The sequence below is a fragment of the Barbus barbus genome (genome assembly GCF_936440315.1).
Source record: "Barbus barbus genome assembly, chromosome: 36".
Lineage (NCBI taxonomy): Eukaryota > Metazoa > Chordata > Actinopteri > Cypriniformes > Cyprinidae > Barbus > Barbus barbus.
The window spans coordinates 9,249,273-9,271,480 of NC_136714.1; the positions used below are offsets into that span (position 1 = coordinate 9,249,273).

The 22,208-nt window shown below is 37.5% G+C and overlaps 1 protein-coding gene across 1 annotated transcript in view; it reads right to left on the bottom strand.

Annotated features, from left to right (window-relative positions):
- The window catches only part of LOC306855584 (chromosome-associated kinesin KIF4-like), a 119,646-nt gene that overhangs the window by 91,908 nt on the left and 5,530 nt on the right, over positions 1–22,208 (bottom strand). The window contains exons 4-7 of the mRNA XM_079394348.1: positions 17,234–17,424; positions 17,033–17,122; positions 14,055–14,221; positions 4,322–4,416 (exon numbers count right to left, since the gene is read on the bottom strand). Of these exons, the coding sequence (XP_079250474.1) occupies positions 4,322–4,416; positions 14,055–14,221; positions 17,033–17,122; positions 17,234–17,424 (543 nt within the window). The remainder of the gene's footprint in view (positions 1–4,321; positions 4,417–14,054; positions 14,222–17,032; positions 17,123–17,233; positions 17,425–22,208) is intronic.

Here is a 22,208-nt window from a genome sequence, read left to right on the forward strand (position 1 = left end):
CTTTTAAAACCGTCAGGGCCACCAGATCGCTCCAACCACTAGCCCGGTGGGGCCAGTAAAAATAATGCCTCGATTAAAAAAACTCTAATTTCACATTAATTACCTGTGGTTCTGTATTTTGATTTCTGTTAAATCGTCTCGGTAACCACCGCTAACACGTTACGTGATCCCGACAGTTACAGATGCAGCGGTTTATGCGCTCCGTGACGTCTGCACCGCCTTGCTCGTTCCCGCGGTTACGCGCGCAAACTGCACACTGCTGCTCAGCACCTACCTATAGCTACTATTAAGCTAGGCTACATGTTTCTGAAACCCCCATCACCTGGCTAAACGCCGGGTAAAAAAAGAGAAGGCAAGGAAGAGAAAATCACCAGAGGAATTAAGGGAAAGCGAAAGGGAATACGAAAAGAAAAGGCAGAGAAAGTTTCAGCCCCAGTGGCGAGACCGCTGGAATTGGTTGGGCTTAGGGGTGTGCGATATGATGATTTTTGATCGTGGACGATAAAAATGTCTCCACCATCTGCTTTTGAAGAAATATGGTAGTATCGTGCTACAGCGCACATTATGTCAAATACAGTTCTGGCGCCGCGGTCTCTATATACTGTACAACACGACATACAGCAGTAGAGTTACTCAGACAGGACACTGCACTTATTCGCGATCGCAAAAGTACATTATTTGCACACAAGCCTTGCTGGTTAAATGTTTCATTCGCGCGCTGGTCTGCGCTTTTTCTGAGCGGATACACCTGAAGCACGCGCGCTAAAAAGCCTGTCTAACAGCGCCTGATTACTCAACTAACTTATCTTTTGCGCTAATACTGTCAAAACACACAAGGTTCACATACAGACTCAGTTGGTTATCTCTAAAATGAAAGTAAATAGTTAAGAGAGAAACGGATGCGTGCCTGTATATTAGATGCGTGCAGCTCTTAAAGGGACAGGACACTAAACATGCTGTCGACTGTCATTAAAGGGATAGTTCACCCTAAAATTTAATTTCTGTCATTATTTACTCACTCACATGTTGTCCCAAACCTCTATTAATTTCTTGTGCTGAACCCAAAAGAAGATATGTTGAAGAATGAGGGTAACCAAACAGTTGCTGGTCCACAATGACTTTGATAGTAGGAAAGAAAAATCCTATGGAAGTCACTGAGGACCAGCAACTGTTTGGTTTTCCACCTTCTTCAAAATAGCATTTATGTTCAGCAGAAGAAAGAAACTCATTCAGGTTTAAAACTACTTTTGAGTAAATGATGGTATAAAAATAAAACATCATGACAGAATTGACAGACAGATGACAGAATATTAATTTGTGGGGGAACTATTCATTTAACGTTAACAAAACAACAAAACACAAAGAGAAAAATCACTCCCTATTCTTGACTGAAAAACTTTAATACAGTTGCTTTAGGAATCAGTTTATATAGTGTTTTATTTTTATATTTGTTCATAAATACACCTATTGTACCTGAAAATAAAGCATTTTTTTTAAAATTGTATATTATGTGTATTTGTAATGTGTATCTTTGTTCTTATTTTTTAATAAGAAAGATAAAATAATGACAAAGATTTTTATCTTTGCCCACTTTGGCCTAAATATCTGCCATGTCTTTTTTTTTTTTGTTACCTTGAAAGGCTTTGTCTTTCTAGTTTTGCTGTAATGCTCAGACAACTTGTAAAACCAACATGACAAAGAATTGTGATAAAACCGTGAATCGTGATATGATATTTTTCCCATATCGCCCACCCCTAGCTGGGCTACGATCAAGAAAAAAAAGAGGTTTACTGTGAGCTCTGCAGATCAATGCCCACATATGCAGACAAGTAAGTTAGAGAAAAGTTAACGTGTATGAAACCTATGGTATGAACATAATATAATGAATCCTATGCAATAGGTTTATTTGCACTTGTTTCATGTTTTTGCACAGTTTTGCTGCACTTTGCACTAAACCTACCTTAAAAAAAATAAATGCTATTCATGTTGTTCAAGCAAACTGTTCTTTTTCGTGATAATTGGGATCAATACCCGACGCGTTGACCTGGGCCAGTGAACTTCAAAAGACACTGGCCCGGAGGGCCAGTGGCAAATTTCCCTTATTGTCTACCCCTGAAATATAAAGTTTTTTGAGCCCAAATCATATTCGAATACAATATATTTGAAAAATGCCCATCCTCTAGTTGTAATCTTTCTTCGTGCTACAATCATTGCTGTTCTCTAATTTTAAAATCACTTAACTTTTTCCACAAAAGGGTTTTGGTTGAAGTGCCTTGTTCTAACAGCATGGTATAGCCACAAATAAAATTCCTTCAAAATTCTGAACAATGAAGATGACATTACATTATTTCTGAAAAAAAAAAAATTATCATTTATTTGGTTCCACGGTATTTGCTGATTTTCCAGATTAATACGGATATGCCTCTATGCTTCTTTGGTTATTAACCAACCAGACTTAGAACCCTAACAGGTCTATATAAAGATAAATCCCATTTGTGACCCTGGATCACAAAACCAGTCTTAAGTGTAAATTTTTCTAAACTGAGATTTATGCATCACCTGAAAGCTGAATAAATACGCTTTCCATTGATGCATGGTTTGTTAGGATCAGACAATATTTGGCTGAAATACAACTATTTGAAAATCTGGAATCTGAGGGTGCAAAAAAATCCAAATATTGAGAGTTGTCCAAATTAAGTTCTTAGCAATGCATATTACTAATCAAAAATGAAGTTGAGATTTGCGGTAAGAAATTTACAAAATATCTTCATGGAACATGATCTTTACTTAATATCCTAAAGATTTTTGGCATAAAAGAAAAAAAATCGATAATTTTGACCCATACAATGTATTTTTGGCTATTGCTACAAATATCCCCCAGCGACTTAAGACTGGTTTTGTGGTCCAGGGTCACATTTAAGAAATTAACACTTTACAATAAGGTTCAGTTAACATGAACAATACTTCTACAGCATTTATTAATCTTAGTTCATGTTGATTTCAGCATTTACTAATGCATTATTAAAATCACAAGTTGTGTTTGTTAACATTAGTTAACGCACTGTGAACTAACATGAATAAACAATGAACAACTGTATTTTCATTAACATTAAAGGCAGGGTAAGTGATTTCTGGAAGCCAAGGTTGATATTTGAAATCACCAAAACAAACACGCCCCTACCCCTAAAGGGTCTCTGCTCTATTTTGATAGATCCGCCCCACATATATGTAGCCTACACAACCCAGGCAACAATTAGTTCTGTGAAACATAAGCCGATGTTCCACCAAAATGACCTGGAACAATGTCCCAGGAACTTTTTTTCCCCCAGACCTGTTGCTGTCTGCGTTTCTGTCATTGTCTAAAGTACCGATAAGATTAGGCATATAGTCTTGGTGATGTAACGTTAGGTCTGCGAGCGTTTCTCAATACCAAGTACGCAAATTTCGGACTTGCATCCTCGGTAGTTCGGACTTCACGAGTTAAGACTCGGAGTGTGAGCTCCCGGGAACGGAACGACGCAAGTCCGGTAATTCTGCAAAGAGCAGCGTACTTGATAACGTCAGTCAGCTCACCTTGGCTGCTGCAATCTTCCTCACTGTATTTACAGACGAAATACAAACACCACTGCCTCGTTTTCATTTAAGCATATTAATAGAATAAAGACCAAAGATTACCTGTTAGATTCACTCAAAACGAATTATATCTTATGTTTATCCACTACAGACACATCAGAGCCAGCGGCAAATGTCAGAAGGACTAGCCGAAGTTATGCTCCTCTCGCCGGAATACATGAGCACTGAGCGCCCGGTGATCGCATGGAGCTCACGTCTCCGAAATCGGCAAAGCACATTTTCAAATATGCGCCGTTTTTATGAATAAACTGCAGATTTGAGTTTTAAACTACATTCTCACCTGAAATACACACGTCCAGTGTAGGCAGACTTTAGCTGTTTAGCACTGTGCTGTTATGATATGCACAGTGTATCTTTGTGTTAAACAAGGAGCAACACATTTTGTAGAAAAAGTTGGTTGTGCTTAAAAATAAGGTATATGAGGTAGAGGTAGAAAGGGGCCTTTTACTGCAGTCCCTGTATATTGTGCCCAGCATATTCTGTAGTTTTTTTCCCTTTCGTGTCATATGGGTTGGAAACACAAGAATGAGTAAATGACGATTTCCTTTTTAGGTGCGTTATGTCTGTTTTCAGACATGTCTGTAAAATGCTGGCATGTAGAGATCCCAATGAAGAGCAAAACTATGAACTCCATTCTTTCAAAAAAGAAAACGCATAAATAAGAATGGATTTTCTACATTGTACTCACCCTCTTTGAGTCGATCTCCCTCTGCTTTAGTTTTTTTTTGTCTCTCAGATCCAGCGAGATCCACCAAGTGCAATTTGGAGACCATGACATCACTCCTTGACAAACAAATATCAATTTAAATTAAATAACTACATTTAGTTAAACATTTTACAGTTTTATAAAGATCCAGAAGTAGGGTAAACATACCTATTAAGCTCACCAAAATCTACATTGAGACATTTTTAGTCCACAGGATATTGGCTTCAGTACAAGAAGTTATGTTAAAATAATCTCTCACACACAAATATTTACTTTTATTTTAAATGACAAAAGCATTTTGATTAAGATATACATCATTAAATTCAAAACGTCTGGCTGTGCTTAATGGGTACATTTTTGTACCATTTAGGCACACCCCTGTTCCCATTAAGATCACATCATGTTTTATTAAAAATTCTTGTTTATTTTAAACAACCTTTTTAAAGAATAATTTTAAATATTTTTTTTGAAAATACAATTTAAAAAAAAGTCTGTAGATTTAAGCTGACATATCTAATAGAAAAATCACAGTGTATGATGGTCACAGAGTCCATTTTTTTTAGCTTCAGACTTTGACTCCATCCAGTCAGAGGATATCAAACATGTTTGATATTTTCAGCAGATTTTAGAACACGTTTTCATTTGTCTCCTAGCATCAATGTGCACGCTTCTGTGCAAGTTTGTTGTGATTGGAATAAATTTAAAAAAGCCTGGTAATGTGTGATCCTCAGTCATTTACTGTATGATGCCCAGTTTTCCTTTGTGACCATTTACAAAGTCTGTAAATGTAAGTGATGCCTGCTGTTTTAAAAGAAATAAAAAAAAAAATATAAAAAAAAACTGTTCACATTTTAAAAGTCGTGTAGTGCATTCCAGCCTTTAGTCGCTTTTTTTCTGGACAGATGCAACAGGTTTCTGATGGCTGCTCCTTTGAATGGACGACATGCCTCTCATCTCTGGGCATAAACTATACAGGTGCATCTCAGAAAATTAGAATATGGTGAAAGAGTACATTTTTTCTTGTAACTTATTTCATAAAGTTAAACTTTCATATTTTAGATTACATGTAAAGTAAAACACTTCAAAAGTTTGTTTTAATTTTGATGATTAGACCTTATAGCTAATGAAAGTCAAAAATCAGTATCTCAAATTATTAGAACATTTACATTTGAGTTTCAATAAATGACCATCCATACAATATAAATTCTGGGTATCTCTTGTTCTTTGAAACCACAATAATGGGGAACACTGCTGACTTCGCAATGGTCCAGGAGACAATAACTGACACCCTCCACAAAGAGGATAAGTCACAGAGGGTCATTACTGAAAGGGGTGGCTGTTCAAGGAGTGCTGCATCAAAGCATATTAAATGCAAAATTGACTGGAAGGAAGAAATTGAGTAGGAAAATGTGCACAAGCAACAGGGATGACCGCAAGCTTGAGAATACGGCCAAGCAAAGCCGATTCAAACACTTGGGAGAGCTTCACAAGGAGTGGACTGAAGCTGGAGTCAGTGCATCAAGAGTCACCACGCTCAGACGTCTTCAGGAAAAGGGCTACCAAGCCACTTCTGAAACAGAAACATCGTCAGAAGCATCTTACCTGGGCTAAAGAGAAAAAGAACTGGACTGTTGCTCAGTGGTCCAAAGTCCTCTTTTCAGAAAAAACTAAATTTTGCTTTTCATTTGGAAATCAAGGTCTGGAGTCTGGAGGAAGACTGGAGAGGCACAGAATCCAAACTGCTTGAAGTCCAGTGTGAAGTTTCAGAAGTCAGTCATGATTTGGGGTGCCGTGACGTCTGCTGGTGTTGGTCCATTGTGTTTTATCAAGTCCAAAGTCAATGCAGCCATCTACCAGGAGATTTTAGAGCACTTTATTCCATCTGCTGACAAGCTTTAGGGAGATGCTGATTTCCTTTTCCAGCAGGACTTTAGCACCTGCCCACAGTGCCAAAACCACTTCCAAGTGCTTTGCTGACCATTATATTACTGTGCTTGATTGGCCAACCAACAAGCCTGACCTGAACCCCATATGAAATCTATGGGATATTTTCAAGAGAAAGAGAAACAGTCAATCCAACAATCCAGACGAGCTGAAGGCTCAATAGTGCCTCAGCAGTGCCACAGGCTGATTGCTTCCATGCCACACCTCACTGATGCTGGAATTTGTGCTAAAGGAGCCCCGACCAAGTATTGAGCGCATAAATGAATATACTTTAAAGAACTTGAACCTTTCTGTTTTGGAAATACTTTTTTTTTTTTTGATTGATCTCAGGAAATATCCTAATATTTTGAGATACTGATTTTTGACTTTCATTTTCATTTTTCACCATATTCTAATTTTCTGAGATGCACCTGCAGTTATGTCTCGATTTTGTAATCTTAAAGCTGTTAAAATAAGTTAATCATTTTCTAAAGATTAACTTAAAGTGACAACCGTCAGTTAATATTTAAAGTCTGTTTATGAAGTATTTACATAGACTTTCAATGTAGAAGAGCTTAAAGAGCACACTGACCTTTAATGGGAGCAGCAGCCATTTTTTATAAATTTCATGTAATATTTATTAAAATTACAATATTTTGCTAAATAAATAATCTAGGTCATGTATTAAGTTCATAGATATTTTATTATGAACAACTATTATTAACTATATCTATGAAATTATACTTTTTCTTAATGATGTCACACTGAAGCTGTGTGATTTTCATGGTCTCGTTTAAGATCACCTTAAAATATGAAATCTTTCAAAATTACAGTACTGTAAAACCACAGTCCAGCAATAAACTGTCAATTATACAGGATGTAAAAGTACAAGCTAGTAAAGCCTGTGAAGTAATACGTCAGCATAGCACACAATCTTATACAGCTAGTCAGCTAACTGTGTTCTGTAGCATCTGCGCTATGTTGCTAAAACTCTCTTTTGGATCTAATGCAATTATTTCCCACATCCAAGTTCCAGGTTATAATATGCAAAAGTCTAAAAATTAAATCTCTTAATTTTACAATAAGTAGTGAAACTTACCCAAAATAAAAGCTTAAACATTTTTTTAAAACCACATACAGGTGCATCTCAAATTAGAATGTTGTGGAAAAGTTCATTTATTTCAGTAATTCAACTCAAATTGTGAAACTCGTATAAAATAAATTCAATGCACACAGACTAAATTAGTTTAAGTCTTTGGTTCTTTTAATTGTGATGATTTAGGCTCACATTTAACAAAAACCCACCAATTCACTCTCTCAACAAATTAGAATACTTCATAAGACCAATAAAAACATTTTGTGTGAATTGTTGGCCTTCTGGAAAGTATGCTTAATTACTGTACATTTACTCAATACTTGGTAGGGGCTCCTTTTGCTTTAATTACTGCCTCAATTCGGTGTGGCATGGAGTTGATCATTTTGTGGCACTGCTGAGGTGGTATGGAAGCCCAGGTTGCTTTGATAGCGGCCTTCAGGTCATCTGCATTGTTGGGTCTGGTGTCTCTCATCTTCCTCTTGACAATACCTCATAGATTCTCTATGGGGTTCAGGTCAGGCGAGTTTGCTGGCCAATCAAGCACAGTAACACCATGGTCATTGAACCAGCTTTTGGTACCTTTGGCAGTGTGGGCAGGTGCCAAGTCCTGCTGGAAAATGAAATCAGCATCTCCATAAAGCTTGTCAGTAGAAGGAAGCATGAAATGCTCTAAAATTTCCTGAGATGGCTGCGTTGACTGTGGACTTCAGAAAACACAGTGGACCAACACCAGCAGATGACATGGCAGCCCAAATCACCACAGACTGTGGAAACTTCACACTGGACTTCAAGCAACATGGATTCTGTGCCTCTCCACTCTTCCTCCAGACTCTGGGACCTTGATTTCCAAATTAAATGCAAAATTTACTTTCATCTGAAAAGAGGACTTTGGACCACTGAGCAACAGTCCAGCTCTTTTTCTCTACACCCAGGTAAGACGCTTCTGACGTTGTCTCTGGTTCATAAGTGGCTTGGTAGCACTTTTCCTGAAGACGTCTGAGCGTGGTGACTCTTGATGCACTGACTCCAGCTTCAGTCCACTGCTTGTGAAGCTCTCACAAGTGTTTGAATCAGCTTTGCTTGACAGTATTCAAGCTTGCAGTCATCCCTGTTGCTTGTGCACCTTTTCCTACCCAAATTCTTCATTCCAGTCAACTTTGCATTTAATATGCTTTGATACAGCACTCTGTAAACAGCCACTCCTTTCAGTAATGACCCTCTGTGACTTATCCTCTTTGTGGAGGGTGTCAATGCTCGCCTTCTGGATCATTGCCAAGTCAGAAGTCTTCTCCATTATTGTGGTTTCAAAGAACAAGAGATACCCCGAATTTATACTGTAGGGATGGTCATTAATTGAAACTCAGATGTAAATACTCTAATAATTTGAGATGATTTTCGACTTTCATGAGCTGTAAGCTCTAATCATCAAAATTAAAACAAAAAAACTTTTGAAATGTTTTACTTTACATGCATTGAATCTAAAATATATGAAAAAGTTTCACTTTTTGAATTGAGTTACAAGAAAAAAAATGAACTTTCACGACATTCTAATTTATTGAGATGCACCTGTATTTAAGGGGCTCCTCTTTTGGTGAAAGTTTTCAGACAGCTTTCAAAATGGCCACCAGACAGTGTGAACATGGATACTCATATCTCAGTGTGCAATGATCTGATTGACTTGAAATTATAGGAGGTATATAGTAACAAATATATCAATTGTTTAAGACATCAAGTACTGTAGGATAATACATCATTTATCCTTTTTATAATCTGAGCTCAAAAATGGAAGTGTGCTTAATAGGTACATTTACCCTAGTTGACCATTATGATATATATTTTGACCAGATGACCATTAGTATATTTTTAGACCTGGATAAATTCACTTTGACCAAAAATAAATATAAATATGTATGTGTATATGTGTGTACATGTCCATTCTTAAAAATAGGGTAGGTGCAGGGCTTGCAAAATCGCTAGCCCGATGTCCCGGCGCTATTGCGTTTTCCAGTCGGGCTACCAAAATGTATCACTGCCCTACCCGACGGGCTACCTTAAATACAGGGCTCCCACGCAATGTTCCCTCTAAGCTGAGCGCGACCGCGCTCTTCTTCCACCGCGGCCGCGCAAAAAAAATAATGTGCCTCGCGCACACAAAAATGAGTTGGGAAGCCATTTGATTGAATGCCGCCAGTAAAAGGGAAAGAATAGCAATGCTCGGGCAAACCGCTATAGAGCTGATGTCACGAGAGTTAGAACTGGTTTCATAGAAAAGAGAACGATATGCACCAAATGAGTCGCTGTAGAAACTGAACTCTTCATAGGTTGCGGTGCGCTCAACACGAGAGACAACGCAAACGCAATAACATGTGAAATAAAACGTCCTGTTTTAAAGAAGAGCGGCTTGATTAAGTGCTGGAAATAGCGGAGGATGGGCAAAGAATGGTAAGGGACACGTAAAGTCACACACAAATGTATTGTACAAACTGTACTTCATAGCGATGTTTAGACGGTTATAGAAGAATTCATATGTTCACTTTTTTTATATTTGACTTACAGATCTCAGCTTAAGTTTGGCTTCAGTTTGTATTCTATTCTATCAGTTTAAATAGTTTGTTTTAATAATATATTATGTTAGGGCTATATTATAAACCTGATAAATAATTGACCTTGTTTTTGAGTCTTTGACTTTGAGTCTCTTGCTCATCAAGGCAGTATTCATTTAAAAAATACAGAAAAACAGTGATAGTGAAATATTATTGTAATTTCTAATATTGGTTTCCTATTTTAATACCTATACTTTACCTATACTTTAAAATAGTATTTATTCCTGTGATCAAAGCTGAATTTTCAGCATCATTACTCCAGTCTTCAGTGTCCCATGATCCTTCAGAAATAATTCTAATATGCTGATTTATTATCAGTGTTGAAACTGTTGTGCTGCTTAACATTTATTTGGAACCTGTGTTTCTTTTTTCTTTGATTAATAAAAAGTTTAAAAGAACAGCATTTACTCAAAATATAATATAAGTCTTTACTATCAATTTTATCCATTTAACACATCCTTGCTGAATAAAGTTTATTCAACTTTCTTTAAAGTTGAATAAACCCCAAAATTTTGAATAGTTTATATTGTAACAAAATCTCTATTTTGACTAAACACTGTTCTTTTTAACTTTTTTTTTTAAATATCACAGGTCCCAAAAAATACAGTATATAAAAAAATAAAAAAGCAGTACAACTGTTTCCAACATTGATTAAAAATCAGCATATTAGAATTATTTCTAAAGGATCATGTGACACTGAAAATACTGCTTTGCTTCACAGGAATTAATTACATTTTAAAGTATATTAAAATAACAAACATTTATTTTAAATTGCAATAATATTTCACAATATTGTTTTATGAAACAATATTCAGTATTTTTTTTATCAAATAGATACAGCCTTGATGAGCATAAGAAACTTCTTTAAAAAACTTTATTGATCCAAACTTTTGAACTGCAGTGTATTGTACAGTAAAATGTTTTCTCTGGTAACCTAAACCTGTACTCATTTAGTTACATCAAGCGTCAAATCAAATATAAATAGCACATTAAAGTTAAAAGTTACACACTTTTTTGTGTGCATGCTGTACAGGTCTGGTATAAAGAATGCTTTTGCTCAGGTGACCTTTAAGAGTTTTTTTTTTTAGTTTTTAAGGCCTTAGACCGTTTTAAATACGTTAAATGGTATAAGAAATAATTTTTCAAATTGCCTTAAATAGATTAAGTATTCTGCAGATACCTTGTAAATAGTAAAATAAAACTCTTTCCTTGATATTCGTTGATATGTGTGTATTGAAAATGTTTTTGATTGACATTTATGGTCTTTATTTTATTTGGGCTAGTTAAATTATTTTCGGGCTACCAAAATCTGAAGAGTACCTGCCTGAAGGGCTAACAGAGATTTTGAAATTTTGCGAGCCCTGAGGTGATTTCGGAAAGACTATCAATAATAGTATCTAGCTTTAAAAGCAAGATCCCACCTTCTCTGCATAAATACTAGGGATGTAACAATTACCGGTTTGACGATAAATCATGATAAAATTCCCCACGGTTAGTATTACCGTTTCATATTTTAATTATCATTAAAACCGTATTCGATTACCGTGATTTGAACAACTCGCGATAAATAAATACTGTCCGGCATAAAGCAGAGTTTTCAGTAACAGTGTCACGAGCGCACAGCAGCAGAGTAGTTTCGTTCTGAGTGAAAATAGGGCGGAAAAGCTGGGAGGTTTAAAAGAGTGCTAAGGGAATTAAACAAATGAATATATCAGTGAATTAATTATATGAATGTACCTCTGAAGGTTCTGACTGTCTTCAGAAACGATTTGATGGCATTTTGTTTTCATCTTCGCTCCATGTAATACCTAAAGGAAATGTTCTTAAACACAATACTGCTTTGTTCATGGAGTTCACGGGGATCAGCTGTAATTCAGCTTTTCTGTATAAAGCGCCACCTGCTGTCAGAGAGTGGATTTACAGACACTTATTTACATTCAGTCTGTGTGCTTATTCTGTCTGGCCAAAAAAACGGACCAAATTTGCATGCCCTGCTGTAAATTTTAACCGGTTGATGAAAAACAAGCTTATGTGGATTCTACACATTTAAACAATTCAGACAAGTTATCTAGAATTATTTATGGAGCAGATAAAATACATATAATCATTTATTAATCAATTATCATTTTAACTTAACCCTTTTCTTTAAAGGCTGAAATGTGAGGTCTACCTTTATATTAAACGTTTTCAAAGCTTTATTTGAACATGCTATTAAACTGGTGTTAGTCAAGATGTCATTTAAAATCCAGACCTCATTGGTTATGTTATTGTTTTAGTGATTATTCAAACTAAGTCATTTTATTTGCTCATTTTTGTTGATTTTTAAGTATAAAACTTGAAGTGATTTATGTGTCTGTACTTTTTGAACATCTCCAGCACATTTTAACAATACCGTGATAATACTGATAACAGTGATAATTTTGGTCACTATAATCGTGATAAGAGATTTTCATACCGTTACATCCCTAATAAATACTCTGCAAAACTACACATCCTCTAAAGCACATGAACACGCTTAGACCAGAAGCTAATCAGCGACATGATGAAAGACGGCGTAGGTGGAGGATTGAATGCAACGCTGTCAGATTACATTGTGTCTCATTCACCGGTGATAAAACATTACAGTACAAAGCTCATAGTATTACAATAATAATGCCTTTCATTCTCACTCAGTCCGCAATAGAATTCACTGATGTATCATGTCTGCACGAACAGGGTGTGCAGTGAGATGCAAATGCATATAATAATAATTTGTTACATAAAGCGCTTTTCTGGGTACTCAAAGCGCTTTACATTGTGAGGGGGATCTCCTCAACCACCACCAGTGTCCAGCATCCCAGCTTATTGGTGGAGAGGAGACAGAGTGATGAAGCCAATCAGTGTATGGGGATGATTAGGAGGCCATGATGGTCAGAGGCCAATGGGCAAATTTGGCCAGGATGTCGGGGTAACACCATACGTTGTTGACAATATGTTTACGGAGGTAGGACAGCCTATCGTAATCTTCAAGACTGAATAATCTGGCTGGTCAAACATTTATCTATCTATCTATCTATATCTCTATCTATATCTCTATATAAAAAATTTCGCCAGCTGTTTTTATGTGCAATAATATTCAAACATTTGTCTATGATGCATTTTTGCTATGCGCAATTCAGAAGCCAGATCGCGCTCACGCGGAGGAGCTTCAGCACACGCAACATGAAATTCCTGTTTAATTATGATAGAAGAGAGAACCAACTATTCAAACATCTGCTCACACTTTAGGCCTGTGGCTGTTATATTAAGCTAAGTATTTTTTTTTTTTTTTTTTGATTTTGGCTTCCAAGGATTATAGCCGCATTTCTTCTAGCAGGCTGAAATGTGTGTGCGCGCGTGTGCCTGCGCGGCGGCGTGCTCCAAAACGGACAAGCAAAGTACACTTTGAGCTTCGGGCGCGTCGAAATAACACACAAAAATATGCCAAAAAAATACACACAACGTGTCAAAATGGCCGGTTACGAGAGTCTTCACTTTTATGTTTTAAGTAGACGAGAACAGTTGGGAGAAAATCTGATGCGTGTCAGTATATTGTCTTAAAGTGTCAATAATAATAAACATAAATCTATCAGTACATACAGTGAAAACTATGCAGTGCTCATTTACATTTGATTACTTTTGTAACTATTACTTACCTGAACATTAATATTAGTAGACCTTCATGGAAAAATGAAAGCACTGTTTATTTCATTTCGTTTGTGTGTTTGTTTTATTGTATTTGTCAGTTTGTTTTACTTTGTTTCTTTGTTCATGTTGTTACTGTATCTTATCTTATGTATATAAAACACTAAAAATACCTGCACACTGGTGCATTTACAAATTGATGAAGTGCAGGCATTTTTAGTGTTTTATATACATAAGATAAGATACTGTAAGAATATGAACAAAGAAACAAAGTAAAACAAAAAGTACCGATAAGAATACCGTTAAAGTACCGGATCGATAAGCAGTATCGGTAAGAGTAGTAATACCGTTAAAATCTTAACGATACCCATCCCTAGTCTCCACACAAACATTAAGTAATCTTAGTGTAACAGCATGTGTTGTAACATACTTGTCTCCTTTGCGTCGCTGCTCCAGTGATATGGTAAAGATGGCATGCGAGCGAGATGAGGCTGCATTCATGGCTGTTGAGCCTACTGTTCGTGCAGAGTTTCCCAACTCTAGACAACCCACCATCTCATGAGCAGTAAACACTTCCTTTTCTGTCAGCCCAACAATCTACACCAAGAAAACAAAAAGACATAAGCGGTCATAGAGGGTATATGAAATTTAAGGTAGTCAGAGCAAAAGCCTTGTGGACCGTACTCCAAGAGACTGTGCAGTTGTGATGCATGGAAGTATATGAAAGTGTTACGGCGCTTTTCAACTGCGTGGTACGACTCGGCTTGGATCGGTTAAGAACGGCACGGCTCAGTTTGTGTTTCCACTGCAGTTTAGTACCGCTTTAGAGTGGGCAGGATTATTCATGTGTCGTTATAGTTGCGCCGCCTCTACTGCAGTGACTCCTGAAAAGCGTTTTAATTCCGCGTCGCCCCATCAAGCTCTCGCTGAATCCGCTCCTCGGCCATCAACGAGACAACAGTCTGTACTTCCTCAACCGACAACGAAACAGCCATTTTTTGGTTGTTAAAAGAAAGGTGCGCTCATTCAAATAAGTTGCGTTCGATCCTTCGCTGGCTTCGCTTCACTTGGAACCTCGGCGGTACTAAAAAAAAAAAAAGTATCAGGTACCAGGTTCTGTACCCAGTGGAAAAACCCCAAAAGTGAGCCGTACTGAACCATACCGTACCATGCAGTGGAAAAGCGCCATTAGACTCCAGTTGGCCGGAAACTTCTCTATATTCTTCACTTAATTTTAACAATGCCTGAGAACATATGGCTTATTGTTTAATTTATCAAAACACAAAGACTGCATTGAAATTTTATAATAAATATGTAATCAGATGTACTGTATTGTGATCTTCTCATGTAAACCACTCATGATAACAGCATTTTAAAGGGGTCATATGATGCGATTTCAAGTTTTCCTTTCTCTTTGGAGTGTTACAAGCCGATGTGCATAGATAAGATCTATGAAGTTGCAACCAAAGAGATATTCTTTATAAAAGTTAAGACTCTGCCCCGCCCCCCTAAAACAGCTCATTCAAACACACCCCCACGTCTACGTATTTGCGTAAGGCGTGGTTTCTGTAACCGCAGTAGTGTTGATGCAGCCATGTCAGGGAGAAGCTGTGTGTTTCTAGGCAAAAGCACTTTATTTGGCCTTCCGAAAGTAGATGCATTTAGGAATCATTAAGATTACTTGCAACAGAACAGCAATGCATTTTATGGACAACCGTTTCGTGAATCGAGGAGAGGAGGTCATTCTGACTTTGCTATGACAATCTGGCGCATTGACAGAGAGAGAGAGACAGAGAGACACATGTATAGCCCGTCAGAAATAGTCTTACTCGCGGTTTGTGTGCAAACACATACAAGCATCATCACTGTGTCTGTCACGCGACTCAGTTTTACCATCAGTTCAAGCCTGAGATGCGAACAAAGGACATTATTAACTGTCTTTAATTTTGAAAGCTGAAGCTCCCGATTATGGAAAGGGGCATTTGATTTCTGACACGTTCTTGTGGTGTTCGGCCAATCACAATGCACTGGTGTCAGTTGGCCCAGCAGAGCAGACTCTGCTTGTCAGAAGGAGGGACTTTGTAGAAAACCAAACGTTTGAGAGAGGCAGGGCATAGAGGACCTACAATAAATGTACAGTATTTGAAAAATGTGTTTTTTGAACATTAACCCTCTGGGGCCGGCTGTATCACCGGCGATACCAGCTCGGTTTTTTTAAGATCAGTGCAAAAGACACTAAAAATACTCTGTTGATTTTGGTCACACAAATAAGTGTTATACATCAACCGAAAATGTTAAGTGTCTTTTTTTTTGTATAATTTCCGTGATGCAGAGGGAATCCCGGTGCAGTTGTGAACATGGGATTTACAGTATAACGTTAACAAGGTTGTCACTTAAAACGCGTCTCCATCTGATGGATGGATAAATCAGAAGTAGATATGAGTGACGCCGTTTTATCTACTACATACTGAAGTACACATGCATGACACTAATGGTGTTTTCAGCGTCTACATAAACATCAGCAGAGCTGCTCTGAGAGAAAACCAGTTTTATTTGAGAAAATAATGTCAAATACACTAAACTCAAAGGTCTGCTACAACCCATCAAAATAAAAGTTCAATTTAACTTGAAGTCCTGACAGAAATAAATTAGCATTGTACAATGTACTTAAAAGTTATGACAACAATAATAATGTTCTTTATAATAATTAATTTAAACTAAACTAATTTAAGGAATATCATGTTTGTCCATGTTTTAACTTAGAATACCTCTGTTGTGCAGCACTGCCAAAAATAAAAGTTGCTAAATTTTCATTTGATGACATTTTAAAACATTAATTAAAATGTTAAAGTGTGATATAGATATACATAAGGCTTATGGCTTTATTTTGTAATTGTTTTTTGTTTTAGTTTTTTTTCCTCAGAAGGGAGGCTTACTTTCATTAAAATGATTTCAAGTTTGTTGCAATAAAGGATTCGTTCACTCAAATAACTTGCTCTTATTCTTTTAAGAGTCATTGTTACTGATAAAAAATGTTTAATATATACCGTAAAACCGTGATATTTTCTGAGACGATTATCATACCGTGAAAATCTCATACCGTTACAACCCTATCTGCAAGTAAACATTTGTTCTGAACTTGCACTGTGCAGTCTTTTTGAGCAGAGCTGCTAAAAGGGTGTGTGGCGTGGTTCAAAGAAGTAGCTCTGTTTTTGGCACATTGGCAGTTAAATGTTTCTCATATGCAACAGAAATGACAATGCTTATTTAGCAAATTGTTATTGGCACCAGTGGGGTGCATTGGCATGCATATTCTGCATTATTTGCATATTGCAAAAACATTACATTGAAATTTAACCATAATTGTTATTTTATCAACTATTCAGAATTATAGGTTGTAGAACTCACTTTAATTCCATCTTTTGGATCCTCTCTGATACTGATAATCGGTTTGTCCTTTGATGTGCACAGCAGGTCAAGGATCTCTTCATTGTAAATCTAAATTGAAAAGAACATCATCACCCTTGAGTTACACAAAATGAATATTGACTTCATTCATAAATTAAATCAATAAAGGAAACCAAGATGATGGTAAACAAGTATTTATACCTCAAGGTAAGATACAGCCAACAAAAATTCACAGTCTGCACATTTAGACTTTTCCTGAAAGATTCTTCGTATTACTCGTGGGATGACCCCAACTGTGGACTCGTTCTCTTGTTCTGATGTGTATGTGCCACCCATAGAGAATGTCTTCCCTGACCCTGTTTGCCCATAGGCCAGAACGGTGGCATTATAACCTGCAAATGCAAACAATAAGGTTAACCAACAAACAAACAAAAGACATTTGTGAAATCTCAAAATATATTTAATCAAACAGTTAACAACAACATGAGGGTGAACCAACTATGGCAATTTTCATTTTTGGGTACACTATCCCTTTAAGATTAGTCAAGATAAAAAATAACAATTACTTGTGGTAAGTTGTATGTGTGAAATTTTCCAAACTCGAGTACGCACCCAAAACAATAACAGTTTGCATAAAAGGTCAGTTCACATGAACCTTGAAGCCTAGCAAAAAGTGTAATTCAAACAGTGTAACAAACTCTGCTGTACACTATCAAGGAGACAAGAGGTCTTTATTTAAACGGATGTCCACGGAAGAAAGGTTTCAAACATGCCCTATTTTTTTTTTTTTTTGGTAAAGCTGCTTCATTCAGAAGTATCAAAATAGAGAAAGAAAAACCAGTGTCTTTTTCCGGGTTGGGTCCATTGCTGGAGCATCCAAGAAGGTCCACTGTCATACACTATGAGAGTGGCCACTGACACCTGATGTTTATTTTGATACTTTAGACAAAATATTACCCGTTTCGCCAAAAAAAAGTGAGTTCCAAATAAAGCTAGATCAGAACGTTTGTGCCTCTCAAGGCAACATTATGGCGTTTCATTCCTGAATAAATCTTTATTTGAATACATCATAAACACACACTACATATATGTTTTAGGTTACACGCGAGTGTGCTTTTTGCATAGTTGTGCTTGTAGCTGTTCCTATGTTTTTTTTTGTAAATTTGCTATACTATCATACTTCCAAATCTTCCTTGTGTGGAATTCAGTATTACCAGGAGTATTCAATCAAAGTTCAAAGAGGTCTGGAATATATTTCCTTCCCAGCAGAAGACTGGACAATAGATTAGTTATAAATTTCCATCCAGAGAGCAGCACAACTTCGCTAACAAAAAAATCTAAATCAGTCAAAATAGTCATGAGGATATTGGGCCCTGCTGTCAAAGCAGTGGTGTCTAAAAAATACATTGAGTACAATTGGATATGAATATTAAAAGGCAACATCAGACATTTTATTAGGCTATTATTATTTTTACATTTAGATACCCATGTATGGCAGAAAGCCATAGGACAAAGTATTTTTAGTGGTATTTTCATGATTTTTTGTGTTTCCTTGCCATGTACATGTAATTTTCCCAGTTATAACAATGTTTACTATTACGGATGTTCATTTCGGTTATTTAGATTAGATTAGAACTGAATTAAATTAGTTTTTTTTTGTTAAAATTGTGTTTTATATGCGTAGCGGATTTTAACTATACAGCAAACGTTTTAAAATGGTTTAATAAATTACTAGGGGAAAAAAAAAAAAATAATACAAATTTTAAACCGTTTTTAAGCTTTTTAAACTTTGCATTAATCGGTCAAAATTCTTACTGTCGGTTAACAGGTTAAAATTAGCATGCCTATTTACTAGGAAGTGTTCTTAACATGCTAAATGCTAGATGAACAAAAAAAAAAAAAGTCAAACCTGGTTTGAGTGGTCGGACCACCTGAGTCGTCGGACCACCTGAGTCATATGACATATGAAAATAACTGTTTTGTTTCTCGTTGTTCTCGTTTTCTGCAGTGTTTTAGTGAAATCAGGGCTCTAGACTCATTCTTCCCACTGGTCGCCCTTTCGCTTTGTCAGTTGGTCACACGAGCACATAATTTGGTCGCAATTTTTTTTATTTTTTTTCCCGTTACAACATGGGATTAATCAATGCATGCTGATGAACGTTTATCATAGTTTATAGTTATATGATAGCTAAAGTGGTTAACATTCAACGTTCTTGTTCATCAGTAGTATTATTTGTGATTTGAATTTTGTGAACAGGTGTTCCTCTTTTGAAGTGAAGTGACATACTGCCAAGTATGGTGACCCATACTCTGAATTCGTGCTCTGCATTTAACCCATCCAACGTGCACACACACAGCAGTGAACACACGCACACCGTGAACACACACCCGGAGCAGTGGGCAGCCATTTATGCTGCGGCGCACTTGGGGGTTCGGTGCCTTGCTCAAGGGCACCTCAGTCGTGGTATTGAGAGTGGAGAGAGCGCTGGACATTCACTCTCCCCACTTACAATCCCTGCCGGCCCGAGACTCGAACCCACAACCTTTGGATTACGAGTCCAACTCTCTAACCATTAGGCCACGACTTCCCCTTTTGCTATGTTATAAGCCAGGCTTCGGATGTCACGTTTTACAAGAAAAGATAGTTGTCTGTTTTGCTTATATCTATACACCTTTCACTTTTTAGGACTAAAACAAAAGATGGATTCATTTTTATTTTTAATTAAAAAGCACAACAACAATAAAACAGTAGGCTACAATGACAAACTAGCTTACATAATGTCTATTAACAAAAAGGAATAAGATGAGGCATGGCATACATCACATACAGTATTATTAGGCCTATACAGGTCCTTTTCAAAAAATTAGCATATTGTGATAAAGTTCATTATTTTCTGTAATGTACTGATAAACATTAGACTTTCATATATTTTAGATTCATTACAACACAACTGAAGTAGTTCAAGCCTTTTATTGTTTTAATATTGATGATTTTGTGCATAGCATGAGCTTTGGACCATGCGACCACATCAAATTTTAACTCGCACATTATCAACAAATTGTCGCAACTGCAACAATTTTGGTTCCAGTCTTAAGCCCTGGAAAGTATCAATCTATTTTGCTGCTCACTGTGTTTATAATACTGTTGTTAAAGGGGTCATATAATGGCCATTTTCCACAAGTTATTATTCTTTAGAGTCTTAATGAAAATTCAGTAACAAAGATTGATTAAAACACCTTTTTACCCTGTCAAAAACCGCTCGTCAGAGCAAGCAGTATTGTGTCATTCTCCTTTAAATGTGAATGAGCTCTGCTGACCCCACCCGTCTCTTCCGAGCCGCTCTCTGAGAGACCGTTTACTTTAGCCGCATTCATCGTGAAACTTGCTAATTAGCAAAGGCGACTTGCAAAGATTAATTTTAAAAAACTTGTACTCACTTCTGTAGGTGAAGCTGGATCACGAATGATTCACACGAAGACACTCATTTAAGTAGATCGAGGGTGCATTCCCTTCAGAACCAAATGTAATCCTCTTCAGCGGCTCAGATGACGGGAGTAAAGGACAACTACTATGTTCATTAGTCAAGTCTGCTTTATTGTCAATTCTTCCACATGTACGGCACATACATACAGAGAATTGAAATTGCGTTACTCTCAGACCCTTGGTGCATACAGTTAACATTTAAGACACTGACAGTAGACGTTCAAATACATATAAATACAGTTTAAACATATGTACATACAACTATACAGACATACAAATGAGGACATTGTAGAAAAATAAAGAAAGAGATAGATAAAGTGGCATAAGGCACATGGCAGAATAGATAGTGCAAACCAGTTAAATAAAACAAAACTGTGCAGATATACGTGTAGTGCAAGAAGAGCTTATCAGTCTGTTAAAGTGACAAAAGAATAGTCTTTTATATCAGACTATCCGAAGAGGTAGTTTGCGGTCAATGCTGGATGAGGTAGTGATCAGTCCAATGCTGCACAAATGACAGGTGCTGGTCAGTTTTTAAGTGGGGGGGGGGGGGGGGGGGGGGGTGGAAGGTCCTGGGGATGTGGGGAGCTGGGGGGGGGGGGGGGGTGTAGTATCAAAGTTCAGTGTTGCATGGGGTAAAAGAGGGGAGGGGGGGCAAGGACGGGACGGAGTTCAGCTTCCTGACAGCCTGATGTATTCCTTCAGACTGAAGAAGCTGTGTGGCTTTGCGGGTGAGACGGGTGCTGTAGATGTCCTGGAGGGAGGGGAGAGAGACACCAATGATCTTCTCAGCTGCTCTCACTATTCGCTGAAGTGACTTGCGGCAGGATGCGTTGCAGGCGCCATACCACACAGTGATGCAGCTAGTTAGGATGCTCTCGATGGTGCCTCTGTAGAAGGTGCACATGATGGGGGCCGGGGCTCTGGCTCTTCTAAGTTTGCGGAGGAAGTAGAGACGCTGCTGTGCTTTCTTGGCCAGTGCTACAGTGTTGTTAGTCCAGGAGAGGTCCTCTGTGATGTGCACACCCAGGAACTTGGTGCTGCTCACTCTCTCCACAGTCGCACCGTTGATGGTCAGAGGGGCATGCTGAGTGTGTACTCTCCTGAAGTCAACAACAATCTCCTACGTCTTCTCCACATTCAGAGAGAGATTGTCACTGCACCACCCGGCCAGGCAGCTCACCTCGCTCCTGTAGTTTGTCTCATCTCTGTTGCTAATGAGACCCACCAGTCGTGTCATCCGCAAACTTAATGAAAAGGTTGGAGTTGTGTGACGGTGTGCAGTCGTGGGTCAGCAGAGTGAAGAGGAGGGGGCTCAGCACCAGAGGTGGGTAGTAACGAGTTACATTTACTTCGTTACATTTACTTGAGTACATTTTTTGGGTAACTAATACTTTTAGAGTATATTTTAAAATGGGTACTTTTACTCTTACTCAAGTATATTTTTAGATAAAAAACGGTACTTTTACGTCGTTACTTTGGGCGACTCTCCTCTCGTTACTGTATCTTAATGCAATCCAAGTTAAAAATGCTTCGGTTTATTCCAAACGCGCCGTCTACTTTTCTCTGGGCAATGAACGATGCCCATTCGCGAATGATTCATTCTTTTGAGTCGATTCTGTTTAAAGGCTTTATCAAACCAGTTGGCAAACCAGTGAATCGGTTCGCGAATCAGTTTGAATGATTCGTTCA